General features: G+C 43.1%; 1 protein-coding gene across 2 annotated transcripts; it reads right to left on the bottom strand.

Annotated features, from left to right (window-relative positions):
• Positions 1 to 9: 9 nt before the first annotated feature.
• LOC117480791 (zinc finger protein 37-like) lies at positions 10 to 19,255 on the bottom strand. Of its 2 annotated transcripts, none has more exons than XM_034128252.1 (10): positions 18,947 to 19,255; positions 18,265 to 18,342; positions 17,113 to 17,221; positions 16,321 to 16,418; positions 15,494 to 15,705; positions 15,199 to 15,305; positions 12,838 to 12,971; positions 11,406 to 11,644; positions 3,236 to 3,357; positions 10 to 2,051 (listed from the first exon to the last, which is right to left on the bottom strand). In XM_034128252.1, exons 1-10 carry the CDS (start codon positions 19,224 to 19,226, stop codon positions 839 to 841), a joined length of 2,592 nt encoding a protein of 863 aa, XP_033984143.1. In that variant the 5' UTR covers positions 19,227 to 19,255; the 3' UTR covers positions 10 to 838. The 2 variants fall into 2 exon arrangements, with proteins under 2 accessions (XP_033984143.1, XP_033984144.1); XM_034128253.1 differs by having other exon boundaries at positions 18,277 to 18,342.
• Positions 19,256 to 24,948: the final 5,693 nt, after the last annotated feature.

The following is a 24,948-nucleotide window of genomic DNA, read 5'->3' as shown; positions in this document are numbered from 1 at the left end:
ACAAATGTGGGAAATTTTCTTCTATTTATTTTGGTCACACATTATTTAACAGAATACAACTAGCTACAGAAGTAACATATGTACGGTAAATATTTGAGTAATATCTAAAACATGCAAAACATGCACTTTAAGGCACCATGCTGCATTCAGGAACACGTGGGATTTCGAAGTGTTTTGATTGACGTCCATCACTTTAACTAAACATGTATAGAAATGCGGATAGATGCCTATTTAAACTGTTGTTTTGATACAACATCCGATTTCCCACTTGCCCTGAATGCAACACACATGGTGAGAATATTATACTAACTTATTTAACGCTACAAGAAGTAAACATGTAAGACAACTTTAACAGGAGTTCACGGTGAACAGTGAACGTTACATGAGCTGTAAATACAACACAGAGAGCTTTGATGGTCTTTAAATTAAAAGTGTTTATACAATGCAAACTGTTTCTTATTGAACTCGCAATAAACTCCTACACTAAAAACATTTTTCTGGTTTATAGAAAATAGTAGAACATTTGTAGAAATAAAAATGTGTTTCTAAATTCCTAATTTCTCTGGCTAATATCTTTTTAACAGAGAAAATACCTTTACTCACTTTATCTTGAGTTTTCTTTTACAAAGCATTTATTTTCCAAGTTGAATTGGTTTTCAGTTTAAATGCTACATGATTTAAAAAAAAAATGTGTTTACATTTAAACACTTTAAATGTTTTTTTGTCTCTTATCTTGAGATGTGGTTATTTTCTCTGTTTGATATCCATCAGCTTGGACTCTGTAAGACGGACGGACATTTTTCAAAAACTGCTCAGATTGACGTTGGTTCTCAGTTTTTCACGTTGCGTTCAGGAACCCCTCGTCTCCTTGGCGGTGGCTCTTCATGTGCGTCTTCAGGCAGTGGCTCTGAGTGAAGGCTTTCGCGCAGACGGTGCATTGGTAGGGTCTCTCTCCGTTGTGCGTCCTCATGTGAACGGTCAGGTGTTCCTGCCGCGAACACGCCTTCCCGCAGATGCTGCACACGAACAGCTTGATGCCCAGGTGGCCCCTCACGTGATTATTCAGATGCGTCTTGCGTTTAAAGAAGCGTCCGCACTCCTTACACTCGTACGGCGCCTCGTTCGTGTGAGTTCGCATGTGCGATTTTCTATAGCTGTTAGACATGAACCCTTTACCGCAGACGGAGCACGGAAACGGCCGCTCGCCTGAGTGCATATTCAGGTGCATCTTCAAACCGCCGTGGGTCACGAAAGTCTTACAGCAGATGTGGCAGAGGAACGTTTTCTCGCGCACCGTGTGGGTTTTCTTGTGAGATCTCAGAGTTCCCGGGAGTTTGAAACGCTTCCCGCAGATCTCACAGCCGTATCGACGCTCGCCAGAATGCGTGGATTTGTGTCTGGTTAACGATCTCATGTCGAATAACGATTTCCCACAAACGTTGCAGATGAAACGCTCTCTCTTGCCGTGAAGCCGTCTGTGAGCCTGAAGCGACCCCTTTAATCCAAACGCCTTCGGACACACGTCGCATTTGTAGGGTTTCTCTTCTCGATGCACCCATCTGTGGATGCTTAAATTGGAGGCGTGTGCAAAGGCTTTCCCGCAGACGTCGCATTTAAATGGCCGGTCGCCCGTGTGCAGCGTGACGTGGCGCTTCAGCCCGGTGACGGTGAGGAAGGACTTCCTGCAGAACGAGCACTCGTGGGTCTTTTTGTATTTGTTTTTCAGATGAGACTTTAATTCCTCGGAGGTTTCGAAGAGGTCGCCACAGACTCCACAGACGCACGGCGCTTCTTCTTCGCCCACGTGACTCCAGGCGTGTTTGACGAGGCTTCCAAGGAGAATGTATGAAATGCCGCACACTTTACACAGATGTTTACCCCCAAACGTCCCTCTCTTAGCGACGCTTGGCCTCGTCTCAGCGTCGGGTTTCCAGTCTCCGTCCGACGCCTCTTTTGCCATTTCGTCATCGCTGGATTCTGCCGCTTCCTGTGTCTCTACTTCCTGTTCCTGTGGTGTGTTGCTGCTGCACGGGTCTGCATGCTGGACAGGACTGGAGAAGAAAAGTATAAAAAACCTACTTTATGCACAGGTGTAGATTGTCGTGTCAAATTATCATAAAATCCTTTAAAACATAATAGTCTTATTCTCTGATTGCCTTTTACTCGGTTAAAGTGTATTGCTAGTCTTGTATGTGTTGAACAGAGACAGATGTTAAGGGTTTACATTTCAGAAAGGCAAAGGAAGTGAAAGGGGGATTTGCAAATGGTTAATGACGAGGGGGTTTTCTGGTGATGAGATGTTTAGATGATGACTTAAGAGAATTGAAGGGTGGGACCAGCTGGATATTGTCTCAACTATATAGTGTGACTGTGAGCTGTGTTCTGGGAGCAGAGCCATTCTCTCCTCTGAGGATGAAGCTGCTCTGTTTTTAAGGGCACGTTGCGTTCAGGAACCCCTCTGCATTTCAGATCCATTTCACTTGTTTTCCGAGAGTGAGAATCGGCGAGCAGACACTGGTATTGGTGTTTTCTGAGTTGTAGATTAAACTGTTTTTAACCTGTTAAGCCCCAAAGCCCCCGTCGGCGGGTCTTTTTTTTTTTTTTATTAATTTGTTTTCTTTGGATGGAATGAATACCTATGGTGATAATTCAATGTAATAGATCATTTTTATAGTCTGGTACCTGAAAAAGGTCAAATGGCACTGATGGAACCAGATGTACCCAAACTTCCCCTCGATTCTATTGGCTCTAACAAAAAAAAAGAGGTGTCAACCATCAAAATCGACCAATGGGTTCCAGAGATATGGCAAATCCACCCAAATGACCCCAGAAGTGGGTTTATTTTGCTAAACCTCTCTAAAAAGGTCAAATTTAACTTGTTTTGCCTCAATCTTGATACAGGGTACTTATTATATGTTATAGTTTGGATTCCTAAAGCTTTTAGTCTACCATCCCATCATTCAAGGGTGGTTTTCACTATAAGTAATGTTTTTTCTTTAGGCGGAGGTAAGAATTTACCTTTTTTTACTATGTTCCATCTGAATTTACTCTGACTGAGAAACATCTATATTGATTCTGACACTTCTACATCCAACTCACAGATGTAACCTTGCTTTGAGAAAAGAAATTATTCATATAACCCTTTTAGAAGTGAAGTTGTAGTCATTTGTTCTGGGCATGTCATTTTCGAGCCTGAAACCTGAAAAACAGGCTCAGGGCTTAACGGGTTAATCACCTTGAACTGAGCTCGGTTTCGTCAGATTTGATCACCACATCATTTGAAAGGTGGCGCTCCTCTTCTTCCTCATCCTCCTCCTCATCCTCTTCTTCATCCTCCTCCTCTTCCTCCGCTCCTTTCTGCAAGAATCAATGCTTTTTATTTGTTTTAGTTTCAAACAATAATACAGTACAATTTATCTTTGAGTCACATTTTCAGTTTTCCAGCTGTATCAATATAATCCTGAATAAGTTTCAAGTCAACCAGTAACAGAGTCCTAACCCAGGGCAACACAAAGAAAGAAGAATGTAATAAAGACATGACCTTAGAAAATAAGACAAGTCCCTCCATTAAGGAGGCTGGCGTTACATTACAGGCTGCTTTTAACATTATTCAGACTCAGCTCTCTGAACTAAAGCTTCTTTTAAATGTTGATAAAACCAAGGTAATGCTCTTTTCTAAAGCCAAAAAGACACCAGAGCCTGCTTTGGATATTGTAACTACGCAAGGAATAAAACTTGAAGTGGTTACCTGTTACAAATACCTTGGTATCTGGCTTGATGACTGTCTCACTTTTAAACGTCATGTCAAAAACCTGCTTAACAAACTGAGGGTTAGGCTAGGTTTCTTCTAGGGCTGTGCAATTAATCGTGTTTTAATCGCAATTACGATTTTGGCCTGCCACAATTACGAAAACAACATAATCGAAAAAAACAATTATTTTGCTTTGCTAGGTTGTGACAGTGCAACATATTTGATCTCATTTATTTTGGTCTCATTTATTTGTATTTATATATGTTTAGTAGCTTGTGGAAGTGCGCTCCAAAATATTTGTTGATCTTGTTTATTGGTATTTATTATTTTGATATTATTTATTTAAATGTATCATTTATTTTTGTATTGGTTTTTTCAGTTGAATTATACGTTCAGGGTAATCAACAGTTAAAAAGATACTGTTCAAATTATTATTTGTATCTGTTTTAAAGTTCAATAAATGGATGTTTTCAAAGTCAATGAATAATCGTATTTAATAATCGTGATATCAATTATTGACCCAAATAATCGTGATTATGATTTTTGCCATAATCGCACAGCACTAGTTTCTTCTACAGGAACAAGTCCTGTTTCTCGCTCGAGGCCAGAAAAAGGCTCTGTGACCTTTTGACCTGTGCTGGACTATGGTGATCTGATCTATATGAATGCACCTGCCCATCACCTGGTCAAGTTAGATGCCGCCTATCACAGTGCACTGAGATTTGTGACAAACTATAAAGCATTAACCCATCACTGTACCCTGTATGCAAGGGCTGGTTTGCCTTCACTAACTGTACGGAGGCTCAGTCACTGGTACATTTTTATATACAAAGCCATGTTAGGGAAACTTCCATCCTACATCTGCTCCCTGATCTCACGGCGAATTGTAAGTGGCTACTGCCTGAGATCGCATGCTGTGGTTTTATTAAATGTGCCAACTGCTAGGACTGTCTTAGGGAAGATAGCATTGAGATGCGCAGCTCCACTGTCCTGGAATAGTCTGCAATTAAAATGGAAACTGAGCAATCTGGTGCCACTAAATGTTTTTAAAGCTCGGTTGGATGCTACTCAATCAGAAGCTGTTGGTGCCTGTTCATGTGGATAGTTATGTAAACTGTAATCCCTGTAATGATGCTGTTTGATGAACGATGGAAAGAGAATACAAGTGACATACAACAGTGTTAACTATTCTTACTGTATTAGCAGATGCATTGTGTTTTTCTCACATACAGATATCCCACACTCTAGTGGAGGTTCTGGTTCCAGAGAATCAATGCTTTATAAAATACAAATAGCGCCTCTTTAAGAATAATAATAATAATAATACATTTAATTTATATAGCACACTTTAAAACCAACGTTGATGTAGAAGAGACATGAAGAAGAGACGACACATGTTGATGAAGAAGAGACATGAAGAAGAGACGACACATGTTGATGTAGAAGAGACATGAAGAAGAGGGGACACGTGTTGATGTAGAAGAGACATGAAGAAGAGGGGACACATGTTGATGAAGAAGAGACATGAAGAAGAGGGGACACATGTTGATGTAGAAGAGACATGAAGAAGAGGGGACACATGTTGATGTAGAAGAGACATGAAGAAGAGGGGACACATGTTGATGTAGAAGAGACATGAAGAAGAGGGGACACATGTTGATGTAGAAGAGACATGAAGAAGAGGGGACACATGTTGATGAAGAAGAGACATGAAGAAGAGACATGAAGAAGAGACGACACATGTTGATGAAGAAGAGACATGAAGAAGAGGGGACACATGTTGATGAAGAAGAGACATGAAGAAGAGGGGACACGTGTTGATGTAGAAGAGACGACACATGTTGATGTAGAAGAGACATGAAGAAGAGGGGACACGTGTTGATGTAGAAGAGACATGAAGAAGAGGGGACACATGTTGATGAAGAAGAGACATGAAGAAGAGGGGACACATGTTGATGTAGAAGAGACATGAAGAAGAGACGACACATGTTGATGTAGAAGAGACATGAAGAAGAGGGGACACGTGTTGATGTAGAAGAGACATGAAGAAGAGGGGACACATGTTGATGAAGAAGAGACATGAAGAAGAGGGGGACACATGTTGATGTAGAAGAGACATGAAGAAGAGGGGACACATGTTGATGAAGAAGAGACATGAAGAAGAGGGGACACATGTTGATGTAGAAGAGACATGAAGAAGAGGGGACACATGGTGATGATGAAGAAGAGGGGACACATGTTGATGTAGAAGAGACATGAAGAAGAGGGGACACATGGTGATGATGAAGAGACATGAAGAAGAGGGGACACATGTTGATGAAGAAGAGACATGAAGAAGAGGGGACATGTTGATGTAGAAGAGACATGAAGAAGAGGGGACATGTTGATGTAGAAGAGAGATGAAGAAGAGGGGACACATGTTGATGTAGAAGAGACATGAAGAAGAGGGGACACATGTTGATGTAGAAGAGACATGAAGAAGAGGGGACATGTTGATGTAGAAGAGACATGAAGAAGAGGGGACACATGTTGATGTAGAAGAGACATGAAGAAGAGGGGACACATGTTGATGTAGAAGAGACATGAAGAAGAGGGGGACACATGTTGATGTAGAAGAGACATGAAGAAGAGGGGACACATGTTGATGTAGAAGAGACATGAAGAAGAGGGGACATGTTGATGTAGAAGAGACATGAAGAAGAGGGGACACATGTTGATGTAGAAGAGACATGAAGAAGAGGGGACACATGTTGATGTAGAAGAGACATGAAGAAGAGGGGACATGTTGATGTAGAAGAGACATGAAGAAGAGGGGACACATGTTGATGTAGAAGAGACATGAAGAAGAGGGGACATGTTGATGTAGAAGAGACATGAAGAAGAGGGGACACATGTTTATGTAGAAGAGACATGAAGAAGAGGGGACATATGTTGATGTAGAAGAGACATGAAGAAGAGGGGACATGTTGATGTAGAAGAGACATGAAGAAGAGGGGACACATGTGATGTAGAAGAGACGTGAAGAAGAGGGAACATGTTGATGTAGAAGAGACGTGAAGAAGAGGGGGACCATGTTGATGTAGAAGAGACATGAAGAAGAGGGGACACATGTTGATGTAGAAGAGACATGAAGAAGAGGGGACACATGTTGATGTAGAAGAGACATGAAGAAGAGGGGACACATGTTGATGTAGAAGAGACATGAAGAAGAGGGGACATGTTGATGTAGAAGAGACATGAAGAAGAGACGACACATGTTGATGTAGAAGAGACATGAAGAAGAGGGGACACATGTTGATGTAGAAGAGACATGAAGAAGAGGGGACATGTTGATGTAGAAGAGACATGAAGAAGAGGGGGACACATGTTGATGTAGAAGAGACATGAAGAAGAGGGGACACATGTTGATGTAGAAGAGACATGAAGAAGAGGGGACACATGTTGATGTAGAAGAGACATGAAGAAGAGGGGACATGTTGATGTAGAAGAGACATGAAGAAGAGGGGACACATGTTGATGTAGAAGAGACATGAAGAAGAGGGGACACATGTTGATGTAGAAGAGACATGAAGAAGAGGGGACATGTTGATGTAGAAGAGACATGAAGAAGAGGGGACACATGTTGATGTAGAAGAGACATGAAGAAGAGGGGACACATGTTGATGTAGAAGAGACATGAAGAAGAGGGGACACATGTTGATGTAGAAGAGACATGAAGAAGAGGGGACATGTTGATGTAGAAGAGACATGAAGAAGAGGGGACACATGTTGATGTAGAAGAGACATGAAGAAGAGGGGACATGTTGATGTAGAAGAGACATGAAGAAGAGGGGACACATGTTGATGTAGAAGAGACATGAAGAAGAGGGGACACATGTTGATGTAGAAGAGACATGAAGAAGAGGGGACATGTTGATGTAGAAGAGACATGAAGAAGAGGGGACACATGTTGATGTAGAAGAGACATGAAGAAGAGGGGACACATGTTGATGTAGAAGAGACATGAAGAAGAGGGGACACATGCTGATGTAGAAGAGACATGAAGAAGAGGGGACACATGGTGATGATGAAGAGACATGAAGAAGAGGGGACACATGGTGATGTAGAAGAGACATGAAGCAGAGGGGACACATGTTGATGTAGAAGAGACATGAAGAAGAGGGGACACATGTTGATGTAGAAGAGACATGAAGAAGAGGGGACATGTTGATGTAGAAGAGACATGAAGAAGAGGGGACACATGTTGATGAAGAAGAGACATGAAGAAGAGGGGACACATGTTGATGAAGAAGAGACATGAAGAAGAGGAGACACATGTTGATGTAGAAGAGACATGAAGAAGAGGGGACATGTTGATGTAGAAGAGACATGAAGAAGAGGGGACACGTGTTGATGTAGAAGAGACATGAAGAAGAGACGACACATGTTGATGAAGAAGAGACATGAAGAAGAGGGGACACATGTTGATGTAGAAGAGACATGAAGAAGAGGGGACACATGTTGATGTAGAAGAGACATGAAGAAGAGGGGACACATGCTGATGTAGAAGAGACATGAAGAAGAGGGGACACATGGTGATGATGAAGAGACATGAAGAAGAGGGGACACATGGTGATGTAGAAGAGACATGAAGCAGAGGGGACACATGTTGATGTAGAAGAGACATGAAGAAGAGGGGACACATGTTGATGTAGAAGAGACATGAAGAAGAGGGGACATGTTGATGTAGAAGAGACATGAAGAAGAGGGGACACATGTTGATGAAGAAGAGACATGAAGAAGAGGGGACACATGTTGATGAAGAAGAGACATGAAGAAGAGGAGACACATGTTGATGTAGAAGAGACATGAAGAAGAGGGGACATGTTGATGTAGAAGAGACATGAAGAAGAGGGGACACGTGTTGATGTAGAAGAGACATGAAGAAGAGACGACACATGTTGATGTAGAAGAGACATGAAGAAGAGGGGACACGTGTTGATGTAGAAGAGACATGAAGAAGAGGGGACACATGTTGATGAAGAAGAGACATGAAGAAGAGGGGACACATGTTGATGTAGAAGAGACATGAAGAAGAGACGACACATGTTGATGTAGAAGAGACATGAAGAAGAGGGGACACGTGTTGATGTAGAAGAGACATGAAGAAGAGGGGACACATGTTGATGAAGAAGAGACATGAAGAAGAGGGGACACATGTTGATGTAGAAGAGACATGAAGAAGAGGGGACACATGTTGATGAAGAAGAGACATGAAGAAGAGGGGACACATGTTGATGTAGAAGAGACATGAAGAAGAGGGGACACATGGTGATGATGAAGAAGAGGGGACACATGTTGATGTAGAAGAGACATGAAGAAGAGGGGACACATGGTGATGATGAAGAGACATGAAGAAGAGGGGACACATGTTGATGAAGAAGAGACATGAAGAAGAGGGGACATGTTGATGTAGAAGAGACATGAAGAAGAGGGGACATGTTGATGTAGAAGAGAGATGAAGAAGAGACGACACATGTTGATGTAGAAGAGACATGAAGAAGAGGGGACACATGTTGATGTAGAAGAGACATGAAGAAGAGGGGACATGTTGATGTAGAAGAGACATGAAGAAGAGGGGACACATGTTGATGTAGAAGAGACATGAAGAAGAGGGGACACATGTTGATGTAGAAGAGACATGAAGAAGAGGGGACATGTTGATGTAGAAGAGACATGAAGAAGAGGGGACACATGTTGATGTAGAAGAGACATGAAGAAGAGGGGACACATGTTGATGTAGAAGAGACATGAAGAAGAGGGGACATGTTGATGTAGAAGAGACATGAAGAAGAGGGGACATGTTGATGTAGAAGAGACGTGAAGAAGAGGGGACACATGTTGATGTAGAAGAGACGTGAAGAAGAGGGGACATGTTGATGTAGAAGAGACATGAAGAAGAGGGGACACATGTTGATGTAGAAGAGACATGAAGAAGAGGGGACACATGTTGATGTAGAAGAGACATGAAGAAGAGGGGACACATGTTGATGTAGAAGAGACATGAAGAAGAGGGGACATGTTGATGTAGAAGAGACATGAAGAAGAGACGACACATGTTGATGTAGAAGAGACATGAAGAAGAGGGGACACATGTTGATGTAGAAGAGACATGAAGAAGAGGGGGACATGTTGATGTAGAAGAGACATGAAGAAGAGGGGACACATGTTGATGTAGAAGAGACATGAAGAAGAGGGGACACATGTTGATGTAGAAGAGACATGAAGAAGAGGGGACACATGTTGATGTAGAAGAGACATGAAGAAGAGGGGACATGTTGATGTAGAAGAGACATGAAGAAGAGGGGACACATGTTGATGTAGAAGAGACATGAAGAAGAGGGGACACATGTTGATGTAGAAGAGACATGAAGAAGAGGGGACATGTTGATGTAGAAGAGACATGAAGAAGAGGGGACACATGTTGATGTAGAAGAGACATGAAGAAGAGGGGACACATGTTGATGTAGAAGAGACATGAAGAAGAGGGGACACATGTTGATGTAGAAGAGACATGAAGAAGAGGGGACATGTTGATGTAGAAGAGACATGAAGAAGAGGGGACACATGTTGATGTAGAAGAGACATGAAGAAGAGGGGACTTGTGTTGATGTAGAAGAGACATGAAGAAGAGGGGACACATGTTGATGTAGAAGAGACATGAAGAAGAGGGGACTTGTGTTGATGTAGAAGAGACATGAAGAAGAGGGGACACATGTTGATGAAGAAGAGACATGAAGAAGAGGGGACACATGTTGATGAAGAAGAGACATGAAGAAGAGGGGACACATGTTGATGTAGAAGAGACATGAAGAAGAGGGGACACATGTTGATGTAGAAGAGACATGAAGAAGAGGGGACATGTTGATGTAGAAGAGACATGAAGAAGAGGGGACACATGTTGATGTAGAAGAGACATGAAGAAGAGGGGACACATGTTGATGTAGAAGAGACATGAAGAAGAGGGGACACGTGTTGATGTAGAAGAGACATGAAGAAGAGGGGACACATGTTGATGAAGAAGAGACATGAAGAAGAGGGGACACATGTTGATGTAGAAGAGACATGAAGAAGAGGGGACACATGTTGATGTAGAAGAGACATGAAGAAGAGGGGACACATGTTGATGTAGAAGAGACATGAAGAAGAGGGGACACATGTTGATGTAGAAGAGACATGAAGAAGAGGGGACACATGTTGATGTAGAAGAGACATGAAGAAGAGGGGACATGTTGATGTAGAAGAGACATGAAGAAGAGGGGACACGTGTTGATGTAGAAGAGACATGAAGAAGAGGGGACACATGTTGATGAAGAAGAGACATGAAGAAGAGGGGACACATGTTGATGTAGAAGAGACATGAAGAAGAGGGGACACATGTTGATGTAGAAGAGACATGAAGAAGAGGGGACACATGTTGATGAAGAAGAGACATGAAGAAGAGGGGACACATGTTGATGAAGAGACATGAAGAAGAGGGGACACATGTTGATGAAGAAGAGACATGAGGAAGAGGGGACACATGTTGATGAAGAAGAGACATGAAGAAGAGGGGACACATGATGATGAAGAAGAGACATGAGGAAGAGGGTTTTGCAGAATAGGTGAGTAGTACCTTGAGACGGAGGTAGAGGAGGGTCTTCTCCCCCCCGCTGCTCCTGGTCCTCAGGACCTCCTCTGGAGTCAGTCTCTCCAGGCGGATCCTCTGCAGCCGGCGGCTCCGGTCCGTCTGGAGGAACTCGAGTCGGCTGCTGTCCGTCAGGCGAGGGAAAGAGGAGCGGAGGAGAAGCAGGAAGTCTTCCTCTGAGAGACCGCGGGGGAAACACAGCTCCTTCACCGGGTGCTTCTGAAACACTGAGAGGAGGAGGAGCAACTTCACTGACTGTTTTTAAACTATACACAAGTGTGCAAGGAAATCAAACACATCCACACAAACGTCACACACGAAAAAACTACATTTACATTTTAAACTTCAGTGCTAACGACTGATTCTTTCTACTTTTCGTAACGACGGTTTCTTCTAGGGCTGTGCAATTAATCGTATTTTAATCGCAATTACGATTTTGGCCTGCCACAATTACGAAAACAACATAATCGAAAAAAACGATTATTTAGCTTTGCTTGGTTGTTACCGTGCAACATATTTGATCTAATTAATTTTGGTCTCATTTATTTGTATTTATCATATTTATATATGTTTAGTAGCTTGGGGAAGTGCGCTCCAAAATATTTGTTGATCTTGTTTATTGGTATTTATTATTTTGATATTATTTATTTAAATGTATCATTTATTTCATTTATTTTTGTATTGGTTTTTCAGTTGAATTATACGTTCAGGGAAATCAACAGTTAAAAAGATACTGTTCAAATTATTATTTGTATTTTAAAGTTCAATAAATGGATGTTTTCAAAGTCAATGAATAATCGTATTTAATAATCGTGATATCAATTATTGACCAAAATAATCGTGATTATGATTTTTGCCATAATCGAGCAGCCCTAGTTTCTTGGATTAAAAAGAACAAAAATAAAACTCTAAAAATCTTTAATGGCATATATTTCTTGTAAACATGTTTTAGTTTTAAAATGTGATGTTTATAAGCGGCTTAGTTTTTTCAAAAGTCCGTGTAAATATACACAACTTTTACCGGTTTCTAGACGAGACGTGAGTAAATGATCTGAAGTTTAAAAGAAATACGAGGTAACCATGAAGTTGTTCAAATCTGTATGAGGATATTAAAGGTGGGGTAGGTAAGTTTGAGAAAGCAGCTCGAGTGTGCTAGAATCTGAAAATACTAGTTTAGTCTAGAAAAAGGTAAATGTGTGCATTTCATTATAAAGTAGTGTATATTTACAGGAACAGGTACACAAACTAAGAAGCTTATAAACACCAGGTTTAAAACACAAAGAGGTTTCACCCTCCACCTGACGGGTTGAGCCTCGTTTAGCTGCGAGTCGCTCCACCGCTGAGGGAGAGTGTGTCGGGTGTGGTTTGGAATTGGGCCTCTCAATAAGTTTTGAATGTGATGATGTCACTTCCTGTTTACCTTTGTTTGACAGCACGTCTGAGCGGCAGGTTCCCAGCATGCAGACTCTCAGGAGGAGGTTGTCGGTTTGCTTCTTCTCCAGGGGGGGTCTGCCTCTCCTGCGCCTGGCAGTCTGAACTCTGGGCGGCGACAACCTGCAGGAGGAGAGTGTACATTACATCATACTCTCACATCCGAAAGGCCAACACTCTTGAATCAAAACAGATCTCAAAGCTCACGTATTCTCTCTCTAACTAAAAGGTGTTCATCTGTGAAGAACTGTCATGATGAAATACTGTGCAACGTTATCTCAACTAGAACTCTTATTTAGAAACCAGATCTGAATGGTTCAGAGCAGGACCGGTGAAGAGATGCTTGATATCTCTTGTCGTTGTAAAAGTTATTTGTTTTTGGTTGTTTTGTACAAAGAAATGATTTGTGTAAAAAATGAATCCAATATGACGGATGCTGATGACGATGACCTGAACTTGTATTTTCATGAACAATGTACGCTGGGGGGGGGGGGGGGGCAGAAACGTTTTTAAGAGAATGTATTCTGCTGTCTGTCCAGCTGCAGGTGGAGAGGGGGGGGGGGGGAGAGGGGGGGGGGGGGGTTTATTTTAGGGCTGTGCGATTATGGCAAAAATCATAATCACGATTATTTTGGTCAATAATTGATATCACGATTATTAAATACGATTATTCATTGACTTTGAAAACATCAATTTATTGAACTTTAAAATACAAATAATAATTTGAACAGTATCTTTTTAACTGTTGATTTCCCTGAACGTATAATTCAACTGAAAAACCAATACACAAATAAATAAAATAAATGATAAATAAATAATATCAAAATAATAAATACCAATAAACAAGGTCAACAAATATTTTGGAGCGCACTTCAACAAGCTACTAAACATATATAAATATGATAAATAAAAATGAATGAGATCAAATATGTTGCACGGTCACAACCTAGCAAAGCAAAATAATTGTTTTTTTCGATTATGTTGTTTTCGTAATTGTGGCAGGCCAAAATCGTGATTGCGATTAAAATACGATTAATTGCACAGCCCTAGTTTATTGTGTATACCTTAAAGTGGACCTATCATGCTATATTTGAATAATATAGTGTAGGCCCATACCTATATAAGGCATATTTATACTTTTTTTTTTTTTTTAAATACCAAACAGATCATGCATTTTAGCCATGCCTCATTTCGCTCAATTTGACATTGTTTAGCTCTGTTTTAGCTCTGGGCAGATTCAGTGAGAACAGCACCACCTACTGGCCTGGCATATGTACTACAGCGTCTCCAGCGCTTTCGAACGGCAATGGCCGTGGCTGTCTCCTCCTGATTGGTGGAGTTGGCCCAATAGCCGTAGCGCCACCGTCCTGACATCAGGACAGTGATCAAATCTGGATCAGTTTTTATCAGATCCGTTGCAGCCCCTTTTTTAGAGATTTGGGTATGGAGGAAAATAGAGAGGGTTGTGTTTTCTGACACTTGGTGAGTTCCCTGGAACACCGGGGACACATATTCATGTAGAAAAGACGTACACAAGTGCATTTTGCATGATAGGTCCCCTTTAAGCGTTGTTTTTATTTTTGCTTCTCTTTGTTATAATTATTGGGTTTTTTTTCTAACATGTTCAATAAATAATAAATTGACTAATAAAATAAAATATAAATAGCTTTCAAACTCTGATCAACCACTTTACTCACAATTGGATTAGGACTACTGTTTCTGATTTGATGTAAAGCGTCTTTGAGCACGAGGAAAAGCGCTATACAAATCCAATGTATTATTATTATTATAATTATCATACTGAAGGAGCATTTAAAGTTCACCATCTGCTCTTCTTCTTCTACTTCTACCAACAGGTAGCAGCAATAACCCAAATGAGTCGTACATAATGTTAGAGCTGTTTGTTGTTGTGAGGTTAGTGGTCTTCTCTTTTGTGGAGTGGAGACATGATGTTTCTCCATTTGCTAGCAGGTGTGTTTTAATCCTATATATAGTTTGTTTATCTGTTCTGTGTGTCTCAGCCCCTCCTCTTCTGTTCTTGGTGTGAACATCAGACCCTCTGCAGACCCCCCTCTGCAGACCCCCCTCTGCAGACCCTCTGCAGACCCTCTGCAGACCCCCTGATGCAGACCCCCTGCAGACCCTCTGCAGACCCCCTGATGCAGACTGCTTGACTCTGTGACCATTTACCCTCTATAAGAATAAACTCACCGTCTTATTCCATGAACCTTCATGTCAGTATAACGGAGAGGTTTCCTCACCATGTCATTATTATTCGCTGGTTAGTCTCAGGAGTCACACAGAGGGTTTATTCTGAAGTGACATCAGAGCGATGTGTTTTGTTGTTTACCTGCTGTACGCTTCTGTCTCGTCAGCTGATGAGGTGACGGAGCCCGACGGAGACGCTCCTTTCTGACGAGGACCGACAGATTCAAGGCTCCCAGAATCCTCTCTGTTCTGTGATTTTATAGTGAAAACATGATTTAGTAAACTCGTAGTTTTAGCATATTCTTTTGTGGAACACATCCTGCAAACATTGAGGTTGCTCCGCATCCATTTGGTTCAGACAGAAGGGGAAAGACCCTTCATCGCACGTGGAGAAGAACAGCCTGATATTACAGATGTGTTCATGTGTATATTTGTACCTTGAGGCGGATGTAGAGGTTGGAGGATCGGATTCTGCTGCTGATCTTCTCCGGCGTCAGAGAGTCCACCTGCAGCGGCTTCAGCGTCTTCGTGCGGTCGGAGGTGAAGAACTCGAAGTCGTCCGTCAGCCGAGGAAACGTGGAGCGAAGAAGAAGCAGGAACTGTTCCTCCGAGAGACCGCGGGGGAAACACACCTCCTGCACCGGGCCCACTGAGAGGGGAACACAGTTATAGTGTGTGTGTGTGTGTGTGTCAAACACTGAGAGGGGAACACAGTTATAGTGTGTGTGTGTGTGTGTGTGTGTGTGTGTGCGCGTGTGTGTGTCAAACACTGAGAGGGGAACAGTTATAGTGTGTGTGTGTGTGTGCGTGTGTGTGTGTGTCAAACACTGAGAGGAGAACACAGTTATAGTGTGTGTGTGTGTGTGTGTGTCAAACACTGAGAGGGGAACAGTTATAGTGTGTGTGTGTGCGTGTGTGTGTGTGTATGTGTCAAACACTGAGAGGGGAACACAGTTATAGTGTGTGTGTGTGTGTGTGTGTGTGTGTGTCAAACACTGAGAGGGGAACACAGTTATAGGGTGTGTGTGTGTGTGTGTGTGTGTGCGTGTGTGTGTGTGTCAAACACTGAGAGGGGAACAGTTATAGTGTGTGTGTGTGCGTGTGTGTGTGTGTGTGTGTGTGTGTGTGTGTGTGTGTGTGTGTCAAACACTGAGAGGGGAACACAGTTATAGGGTGTGTGTGTGTGTGTGTGTGTGTGTGTGTGTGTGTGTGTGTGTGTGTGTGTGTGTGTGTGTGTGTGTGTGTGTGTGTGTGTGTGTGTCACCGGTGTTGGAGAGAGCGAGGGTGCGGGCGTCCTCCAGGATGCAGACCCTGATGAGGACTTCTCTCTGAGGCCTGTCAGACGCTCGGGGGGGAATCGGCCTGCAGGACACAGACATTGATCCTAGGGGTTACGGCCCGTCCACACAGCAGCGTTAAAAAAATCTTGGAGGTGGGCGTATCTGAAGCTTGGGGATTTTTTGCGAGCAAGGCACCAACAACCAATCACATGAATCTCCCGCCCCCGACATACAAATCAAAAAAGCCCGAAGTAAACTGGATATAAACTCCCCAAACAGGCGAAAACCTACCACTGTCTCTGCCACCTCCCTCCATGCCTGGCTCCTCCGGTTTGTATCCCGGTAGGTAAATAGGGACTGGTCATAAAGCACCGGGTGATTCCCTACCGCTAATTTCTCCTCCATGTTTTGGAATATGAGGAAATGACCTGCGGTATTTCTCTCCCAGCATACACACGGTTTGATTGGCTAGCACTTGAACTGTCAGATTTGCATACACAGGATTTGATTGGCTGACGCTTCCACCTCAGCTTCAAAAGTTGAACATTGCTCAACTTTGAATCCTGAAAATCCTGAAAATCTCCGCTCTGCTTCCCACAATGCAGTTCGGCGAAAAGTGAGGCAAAGTGACTTCACCCCATTCAAAGTGAATGGGGTGAAGCGTTTCAAGATTTTTTAACGCTGCTGTGTGGACGGGCCGTAAGGGTTATTTGGAGAGTCTGAATAACACAAAACAAGTGGCGACGGTTAACCCACAAGTACCGTCTTTCTTTTACCTCGGTGTTATTTGAAAATCGGGGTCTTTGGGATCTGGCTTCGGCTGCTCTTCCTCTTCATCATCATCGTCGTACCACAGCATCCCGAGGCTCCCCGTGTCCTGCTCGGCTGCAAACAGATTCATTTCACTAACTAGTTACTAGGCAGATTAAACTTTGAATACATACTTCTGAACAGAGATGGGGTCGTTACTAAAAAAAAGTAATATATTACATATTACTTTAAAAAAAAGTAATATATTACACTACTTCGTTACTCTCTACATAAAGTAACTCGTTACTTTACTCGTTACTTTACTCGCAGGGCCGGCCCGCCCCTCCCTACAGGCAGATCACGCAGACTGCTAAAGTTTCAAATGTTCTCTTTAGTTCAGTTTCCATTGTCGCATAAGACTGATCCAGATAGCTCTGACTATGGCTGTCCTCTGTCTCCTGCTATCTGTATTTTGCGCAGTATATCTCTGAACGATGCGATGGTGATTCCACTGTGCAAATGGGCAACATTTCCTCTACTATGAAGGATGCTACAAGCCTGTCCATCTCTGCTTTGGTTACCGGTCCTCCAAATTCTAATTTGTGCCGCTTCGGAGTCGGCGGCGGCGCACTCACAACATCCTCACTCTGGGTTCGGGGGTCCGGTCCTTAGCTATTAGCTTCACCTTAGCATGTGTTCTTTGCAGGTGTTTGTTGAGGTTTGACGTGGTGTTTGCAGCAGTGGATAACAGCTTCTGGCCTGGACACAGTTTGCACCTCACCGTCACATTCCTGTCTATTCTTCGGACGAACTCAAAATAATGGGCATACCTCCACCCCTCGGAAGTTATCGCTGACTCAGCCATGTTTATGCAGCACTGCACGTGGAGATGTGGACGCACAAGTTGCGCAGATTACGTACATATAAACCTGCGGCGGAAACCCCTCTTGTCTGTCAGTGTGATTATGACTGATTTTATAAAAGTAACGAAGTAACGCGTGTCGGGGCAATGTTAGTAACTGTAGTGTGATTACTGAATTATAAAAGTAACGCGTTACACTACTCCGTTACCAACAAAAGTAATATTATTACAGTAACGCGTTACACCCAACTCTGCTTCTGAATATACGTGACACACCTGTAATATGCATTTTAAGAGCAGAACTGTTTTAACACACTCTTAGATTCACCTGGCTGCTGCTCCTCTTCTTCTTCACTGGAAACCACCACATGGTCTTCAGCATCTGGAACCAGAGCTTTAATACGAAAACAATCATATGACTCAGTTAATCCCCTTTAGCTGGTATAGCAGTACATACGGTATAGCAGGTACATTTAGTGTCACTTTTTGATGCCGAATTGTCAATACTAGAATAAAAAAGGTGTGTTAGTGTTTATTTAATTCTCTCTGAAGTCGGTATCGTGATTTTTGAATCAGAATACCTTTATTGGTCCCAAAGAGGGGACATTTACATGTTACATCAGAGCCAAAGACAGCTTAATGTTAACTAATACAAATAAATACACGATTTACAAAATACACATCCTGTAAGAGTTCTGAAGATTTAGCAGCCAGGTATACATGCACAGTTATTAACGGCATATATTGTATTTCACAACAAGGGGTGTTATAGCACTGTGTGTGTGTGTGTGTGTGGACCTCTCCTCTGCAGGTATATCATTGTTATTGTATCTGTAACTGTATTCATCTTGTGTGAATCTGTACTTTCACTCGTATCTTGTATTTCATATATAATTCCCCCAAAGTGATCACGTTTTAAATGGACTTCCTGTAATGAAAGGAGCTTTGTTACGACATGCAAAGGTTGTATTTCATGTATAAGTTCCTCCATGCTCCACCTCTCCTCTGCAGATTGATCCGGGGCTTCAGGAGCTCCAGCTGGATGTTCTGCTGGCCGATCTCCCTCCTCAGGCCCGAGGCCTCCTCCTCGTACCCGGACACAGTTCTCTGTAACACCGCCAGGATCTCCTGCAGCGCGGTGCTCAGCTTCTCCGTCACGATGCCTCTCAGGATGTCGCATTTAGACATTTCCTCCACACTCTCGGAGCTGTCCTTCCAGTAAAACATGCTTTCATTTGTCTCCAAAGGGGCGATTTTACGTAGGAAAACTTCGCGCATCAAGACGTGGTGGTGTGCTTCCAGGTGGAGGAGCGGTGTGGCTGCATAATGGGTCCGATGAGAAACAAAACACAGACACATTCCCTGTAGAAGTTTTTTTATTTTTGTTGTCGTTAATACACAATTAGTTTTGATTGCCTTTTTAGTTTGTGTGCATTAGTTTCAATTATCTTTCTTTCTTAAACCAGTAAACGGAAAAGAGGCTGCAATGTTTATTTACTTTGAGTTTTTTACCTTAAAAACGGCGGAGTTCCCGGAAGTCATTTCAAAATAAAAGCCCTCGGCTGCAGTCGAATTGTCCACAAATCTTCTCCTATCGTCTATTCCTCTCCTCTGTGTGAAACGTCTCAGGGTTAAGGAATAGTGGATAGGAGAATTCAAAAGGACTTAGGAGAAGAGACTGCACTTTCACTATCCGACGTGTTTATGATGCGCCAGCAGAGGTCATAAATGTGCGCCTGCTGCTGTGGGGAAACTATGGAAACTACAGTTTTCTATACAGCGGACTACAACATGGATGTTTAATAAGAACGAGGGACTACTGTAAACTCATCTAGAGACTCTGCACCGTGCTCTGATGCTGTTGTTTTATGCTTTATGAACGGGGACAACAGAGAAACATATTCTTCATGACCAAAGTTGGAATTGAAATAAAAAAGGAAAGTGAAACTTATGCTCGTCACCCTCTCCCTCCGGTCCACATTAATACAAATGATCCCAATACGTATGATTGTATGAAAAGATCTTCAAATCAATACAAATGTATTTATTATAAACGTTAGTCCTTAACATCTATCACTGTGTGTATCACCATTCAAACATCTTTTAAAAGTTGAACAAACCCCACACAGCTCAGTAAAGACTGTGAAATGTTGACTTTATTTGATCATTTCAGTAAAAACTAACGTTCATATTTCTCTTTTTGATTATAATACTGATGAACGTTCAAAACAAAGCACTTTGGCATGACAACCGATTATGACCGAGGAATTATATCATGAACGTTACGGTGCTTATTAAGCATTTTAAAACGTATGTGGTAAGTTGCCAAAGTGCTTTGTTTTGAACGTTCATCAGTATTATAATCAAAAAGAGAAATATGAACGTTAGTTTTTACTGAAATGATCAAATAAAGTCAACATTTCACAGTCTTTACTGAGCTGCAGGGGCGTAGCACAAAACTCCGGGCCCTAGCTGTCTCTGTGGGCCCCTTCCTCTCTAGATCCATGTCTCTAATGCACCTTTTAAAATGTATTTACAAATGACTGAGTCAACCACTGTACACATGAATCTAGCGGTTATTAGGGAAGTCACTAATGAACTAAAGTAGAACTAAAATATGAATAATAATAATAGAAGTAATAATACTCTGTGCACATGTCAACCCTCTTTCCTCAACATACTGTAGTTTACAATGACTTGACTATGGATAAATGAGGTTTGCTTATCATGCTCAAGAGAACATTCTTCATGTTTATTTAAATATTTATCATTCCCACGGTATAAGACAAAACAAAACACCATCTTAGTTTTCTAACCACTACATTGAGAGTGCTTGCTATACTGCATATCAACAGACAGCTGAACAAGACTTCACAAGTCATGATTATTTGCATAACACACAAAACATCTGATGCTTTGGATAATATGATTGATCTTGCAGTTATTGAACACATATGAAGAATGTCTAACTTCAAACTCTTATGTGTCGTATGGAACTGATGATATTGGAGTTCATTCCCCAGTACATTTGACGGGTCTTCTTGTTAGCAAAATCATTAGCTGACACTTCTTCTTTGAATGATCTGCGTTTAGAGCAAGCCACTTAGTTCGCAGGCGCTGAAGCAAATTCTCATTGAATTACATCGGGGAAGATCTGTCCGTTATCTGTCTGTCCAGCTGCAGGTGGAGAGGGGGGGGGGGTTATCTGTCTGTCCAGCTGCAGGTGGAGAGGGGGGTTATCTGTCTGCCAGCTGCAGGTGGAGAGGGGGGGTTACCTGTTCAGTGTCCTCCTCTCCACCACAGCTTCAAAGGGGTCCAGCTTGATGCCAGGTGGAGAGGGGGGGGGGTTTATCTGTGTGTCCAACAGCATCAGAGCACGGTGCAGAGTCTCTAGATGAGTTTACAGTAGTCCCTCGTTCTTATTAAACATCCATGTTGTAGTCCGCTGTATAGAAAACTGTAGTTTCCATAGTTTCCCCACAGCAGCAGGCGCACATTTATGACCTCCGCTGGCGCATCATAAACACGTCGGATAGTGGAAGTGCAGTCGATTCTCTAAAGCACCGCAGTCTCTTCTCCTAAGTCCTTTTGAATTCTCCTATCCACTATCCCTTAACCCCATGACGTTTCACTCAGAGGTCAAGGGTTAGACGTTAGGAGCTGATTTTTGGACTATTCGACTGCAGCCGAAGTTTCAAAGCTCTTTTCCTATCATCTAGAGCAGGGGTCTCCGGCCCGCGACTTCATTTTCTGTGGCCCCGCAAGAGCTTGCAAAGAATATAATACGTTTATTATACGGTTACATGCCGCTTTACAGAAGCAGGTTGCCCATAAACTACATGTCCCACAATGCATCTCGTTTTGTGACATGCGCACTGAAGAGACTTGCAATTACTTGCCCTGGACTTCTGCTTTCAAACGTAGATAGTTACTAAGTTATTATCCTATCTGATAATAATCCAATTCAGAGGCAATAATGTAATATAATACATTATTTTATATATATATTATATATTTATATAGTTACAACCGGCCCTTTGAGTGCAACCATAATGCTAATGTGGCCCGTGATGAATTTGAGTTTGACACCCCTGCTCTAGAGAATCAGCTCTCATCATGGCTGCCACTGAGGAACTTCCGGGTCATTTCACTCCGTTAGGAAGGTTCCTGAGAGAAACTGACAATTTGAGCGCAGCCTTGAGAACCAACAACACTTAATGATACATAGAGATTATAAGATATGGTGTGACTCACAAGAGACAGTTTGAAATGCCCTTTGAGTCTAAAAAGTAAAATATATAAGAAGAAAAAACGCCAGACGAGTGGAGGCTTCACCCGGAGGTGGTGAAGCAGGTCTGGACTCAGTTCGGGAGAGCAGAGGTGGACCTGTTCACCAACCGGCGCAACAGCCACTGTGCTCTGTGGTTCTCCCTGGCCCGGTGGGACAACCCGCCCTTGGGGGTGGACGCATTTGCACACGAGCCATGGCCAAGAAAGCTGCTTTACGCCTTTCCACCGCTGCACCTTATCCCCCCCCTCCTGGAGAGGGTGAGGCGGGAACAGCTGTCAGTCATCCTACTGGCCCCAGGTCTCCGCTTGGCGCCGTGGTATGCGGGGGTAACACAGATGATGGTGGGCCAGCCCTGGGCGATTCCTCAGGTCTGGGGGGGGGCGCTGTCTCAGGAAGCAGGTGCAATAAGGGCGTTACCCACTCTGGGCCAACCTCTCCAGGCTTGGCTCCTGAGAGGGACAGGCTAAGACAGGTGGGGCTGTCTGACAGTTATTCAGACTATCCAAGCAGCAAGAGCAGAATCCACCACAGCTTGTTACAGGCCAAAGTGGGCGGGATTCCAGCGATGGTGTGAAGGAAGGAGTCTAGAGCCTCTATCATGTACGTTGGGCTCTATTCTATGCTACTTACAGATACTGGTGGACAGGGGGCTGGCTCATTCCACAGTTAAGGTGTATGCAGCAGCCATTTCGTCCTGCCATGAGGGATTTGGAGGCAGGTCAGCCTTCAGTCAGCCGCTTATGGCGCGTTTTTTTGCAGGGGGTCAGGAGGCAGCGCCCGGTAGTGCACGCCTCCGCCCCGCAGTGGGACCTGCCCCTGGTGCTCGAGCCTCTGGAGCTCTCCTCCCTAGTAGCACTGTCATGGAAGACAGCGTTGCTACTTGCCTTGACTTCAGCCAAAAGAGTGTCCGAGCTGACCTCTCTGTCGGTGCACCCAAGTTGTCTTTTGATCCGGGGTGACCGTAGCGGGGCGACACTCAGACCGAACCCCTCCTTTGCTCCCAAGAGCCTAAGGAGTTCGTTCAGGTCGAGGGCTATTCAGTTAGGTGGCTTTAATCTTCCACCCCATATTGGGGCCAGGGAGGCTAAATTGCACCTCCTCTGCCCAGTGCGTGCACTAGCATGCTATGTAGAGCGCACGGCTGCCATTAGGCACACTGAACAGCTGTTTGTGTGCTTTGGGGATGGTGTGGCTGGAAAAGCCCTCTCCAAGAAGCGCCTGACAGGATGGATCTGCGAGTGCATTACACATGCCTATGGACGGGCGGGGAGAGCCCTCCCCACTGGGGTCCGTGCACACTCTACACGGGCTGTGGCTGTGTCAACAGCCTTATTCAGCGGCGTGTAGAAGATATATGCACGGCGGCGTCTTGGTCTACGCCAGGCCCCTTCATAAAGTTTTACCTCTTGGACATGTCTGGCTCCTTCTCGTCGTCTGTGCTTGCCGGGGCAACACATGACTGGTGAGAGGGGGGGGGGGGGGGCTGTGGGTCAGTAGGTATCTGACCCCCCCTGGACATAATGCACTTATGTTTTTCCCATGCTCCTTGGGGACCTGGGAAACATGGTGCGCAGTGAGCCCCATACAGGGCTGGAGGACTCTCTGGAGAGCCTTCCCCACTATTTTTTTCCATACACACTCTACGCGAGGTAAGCGTGTGTGAGTGTGCCTTATCCAAGCTGCGGCCCCGACTTCTCCATGGTTACAACCGGTTGGGAGGAAGTGGGGGTGCGGTGGATGTTAGCCAAAAGCCGGTCAGGGGCAGTGTGATGGGTCGATGTTGTTGGACGACAGGGCGTTTATACATCGGGGCTGTGTGATATATAACGGGGGGTTACGTATTGTAACCCTAGTTATATAAACACAGGCGGAGCCCTCTACCTGGGGGCCCTGTCTTTCCTATGCCGCTCGCTGAAGAGGGTGTAGGATGACGGTCGGGAGGCGTAGCCGCCTTATATACTGTGGGCCTGCGCATTCAGGTAGGCTCGCCCCGATTGGCCGGCTACGTTTATGCAACTCAGTAGGTGAATGCACGCATAGCTTGATAGAGAGTAGTACCCCTAGAGTCCAGGAGAGGGCTCCGCCTGTCCTTATATAACTAGGGTTACAATACGTAACCCCCCGGTATGTTCTTAGACGCCCTATTGTATAAAAAAATACTAATAATATTGACATTATTTTTAGGGTTATTTATCATTTGGATTTTAAAGTTTTTGGCTTTACATAAATATCAATGATTCAACATGTCACGTGATTATTATTATTTAAAAAACATATTCATGTATTATTTATTATATTTAATATTATATTAAATGAAAATAACATAAAATATATATAATATATAATAAAAGGTAATTAAGGTTTTTATTATACAATATGATCAATGTTGGAATCTAATTTTAGTTTTTTAAATACTTCCACTGTACTTGAGTATTCCCATTTCTTGCAAATTCATATTGTATATTATATTATTTATATCGCTGTGTTTACATTATTATACATTTCTTGCCAGAAACGTAATTTTACAAGATAAAACATAAGACATTTTCACTGAAGAGAGCTTGAACGCATCGTATTGTAAGTCAACGAAACCTCAGGTAACTGTTAGCTATGTTAGCTTACTACAATGTAGCATTATTAGATTAATGAAATTCTACGTTTAAAGTGAACTTACCTGATAAATACAACTCACAAAAATGTCAACAAGCT

The sequence above is a fragment of the Trematomus bernacchii genome, unplaced genomic scaffold (genome assembly GCF_902827165.1).
Source record: "Trematomus bernacchii unplaced genomic scaffold, fTreBer1.1, whole genome shotgun sequence".
NCBI lineage: Eukaryota > Metazoa > Chordata > Actinopteri > Perciformes > Nototheniidae > Trematomus > Trematomus bernacchii.
This window is presented reverse-complemented; position numbering and strand designations above follow the sequence as displayed.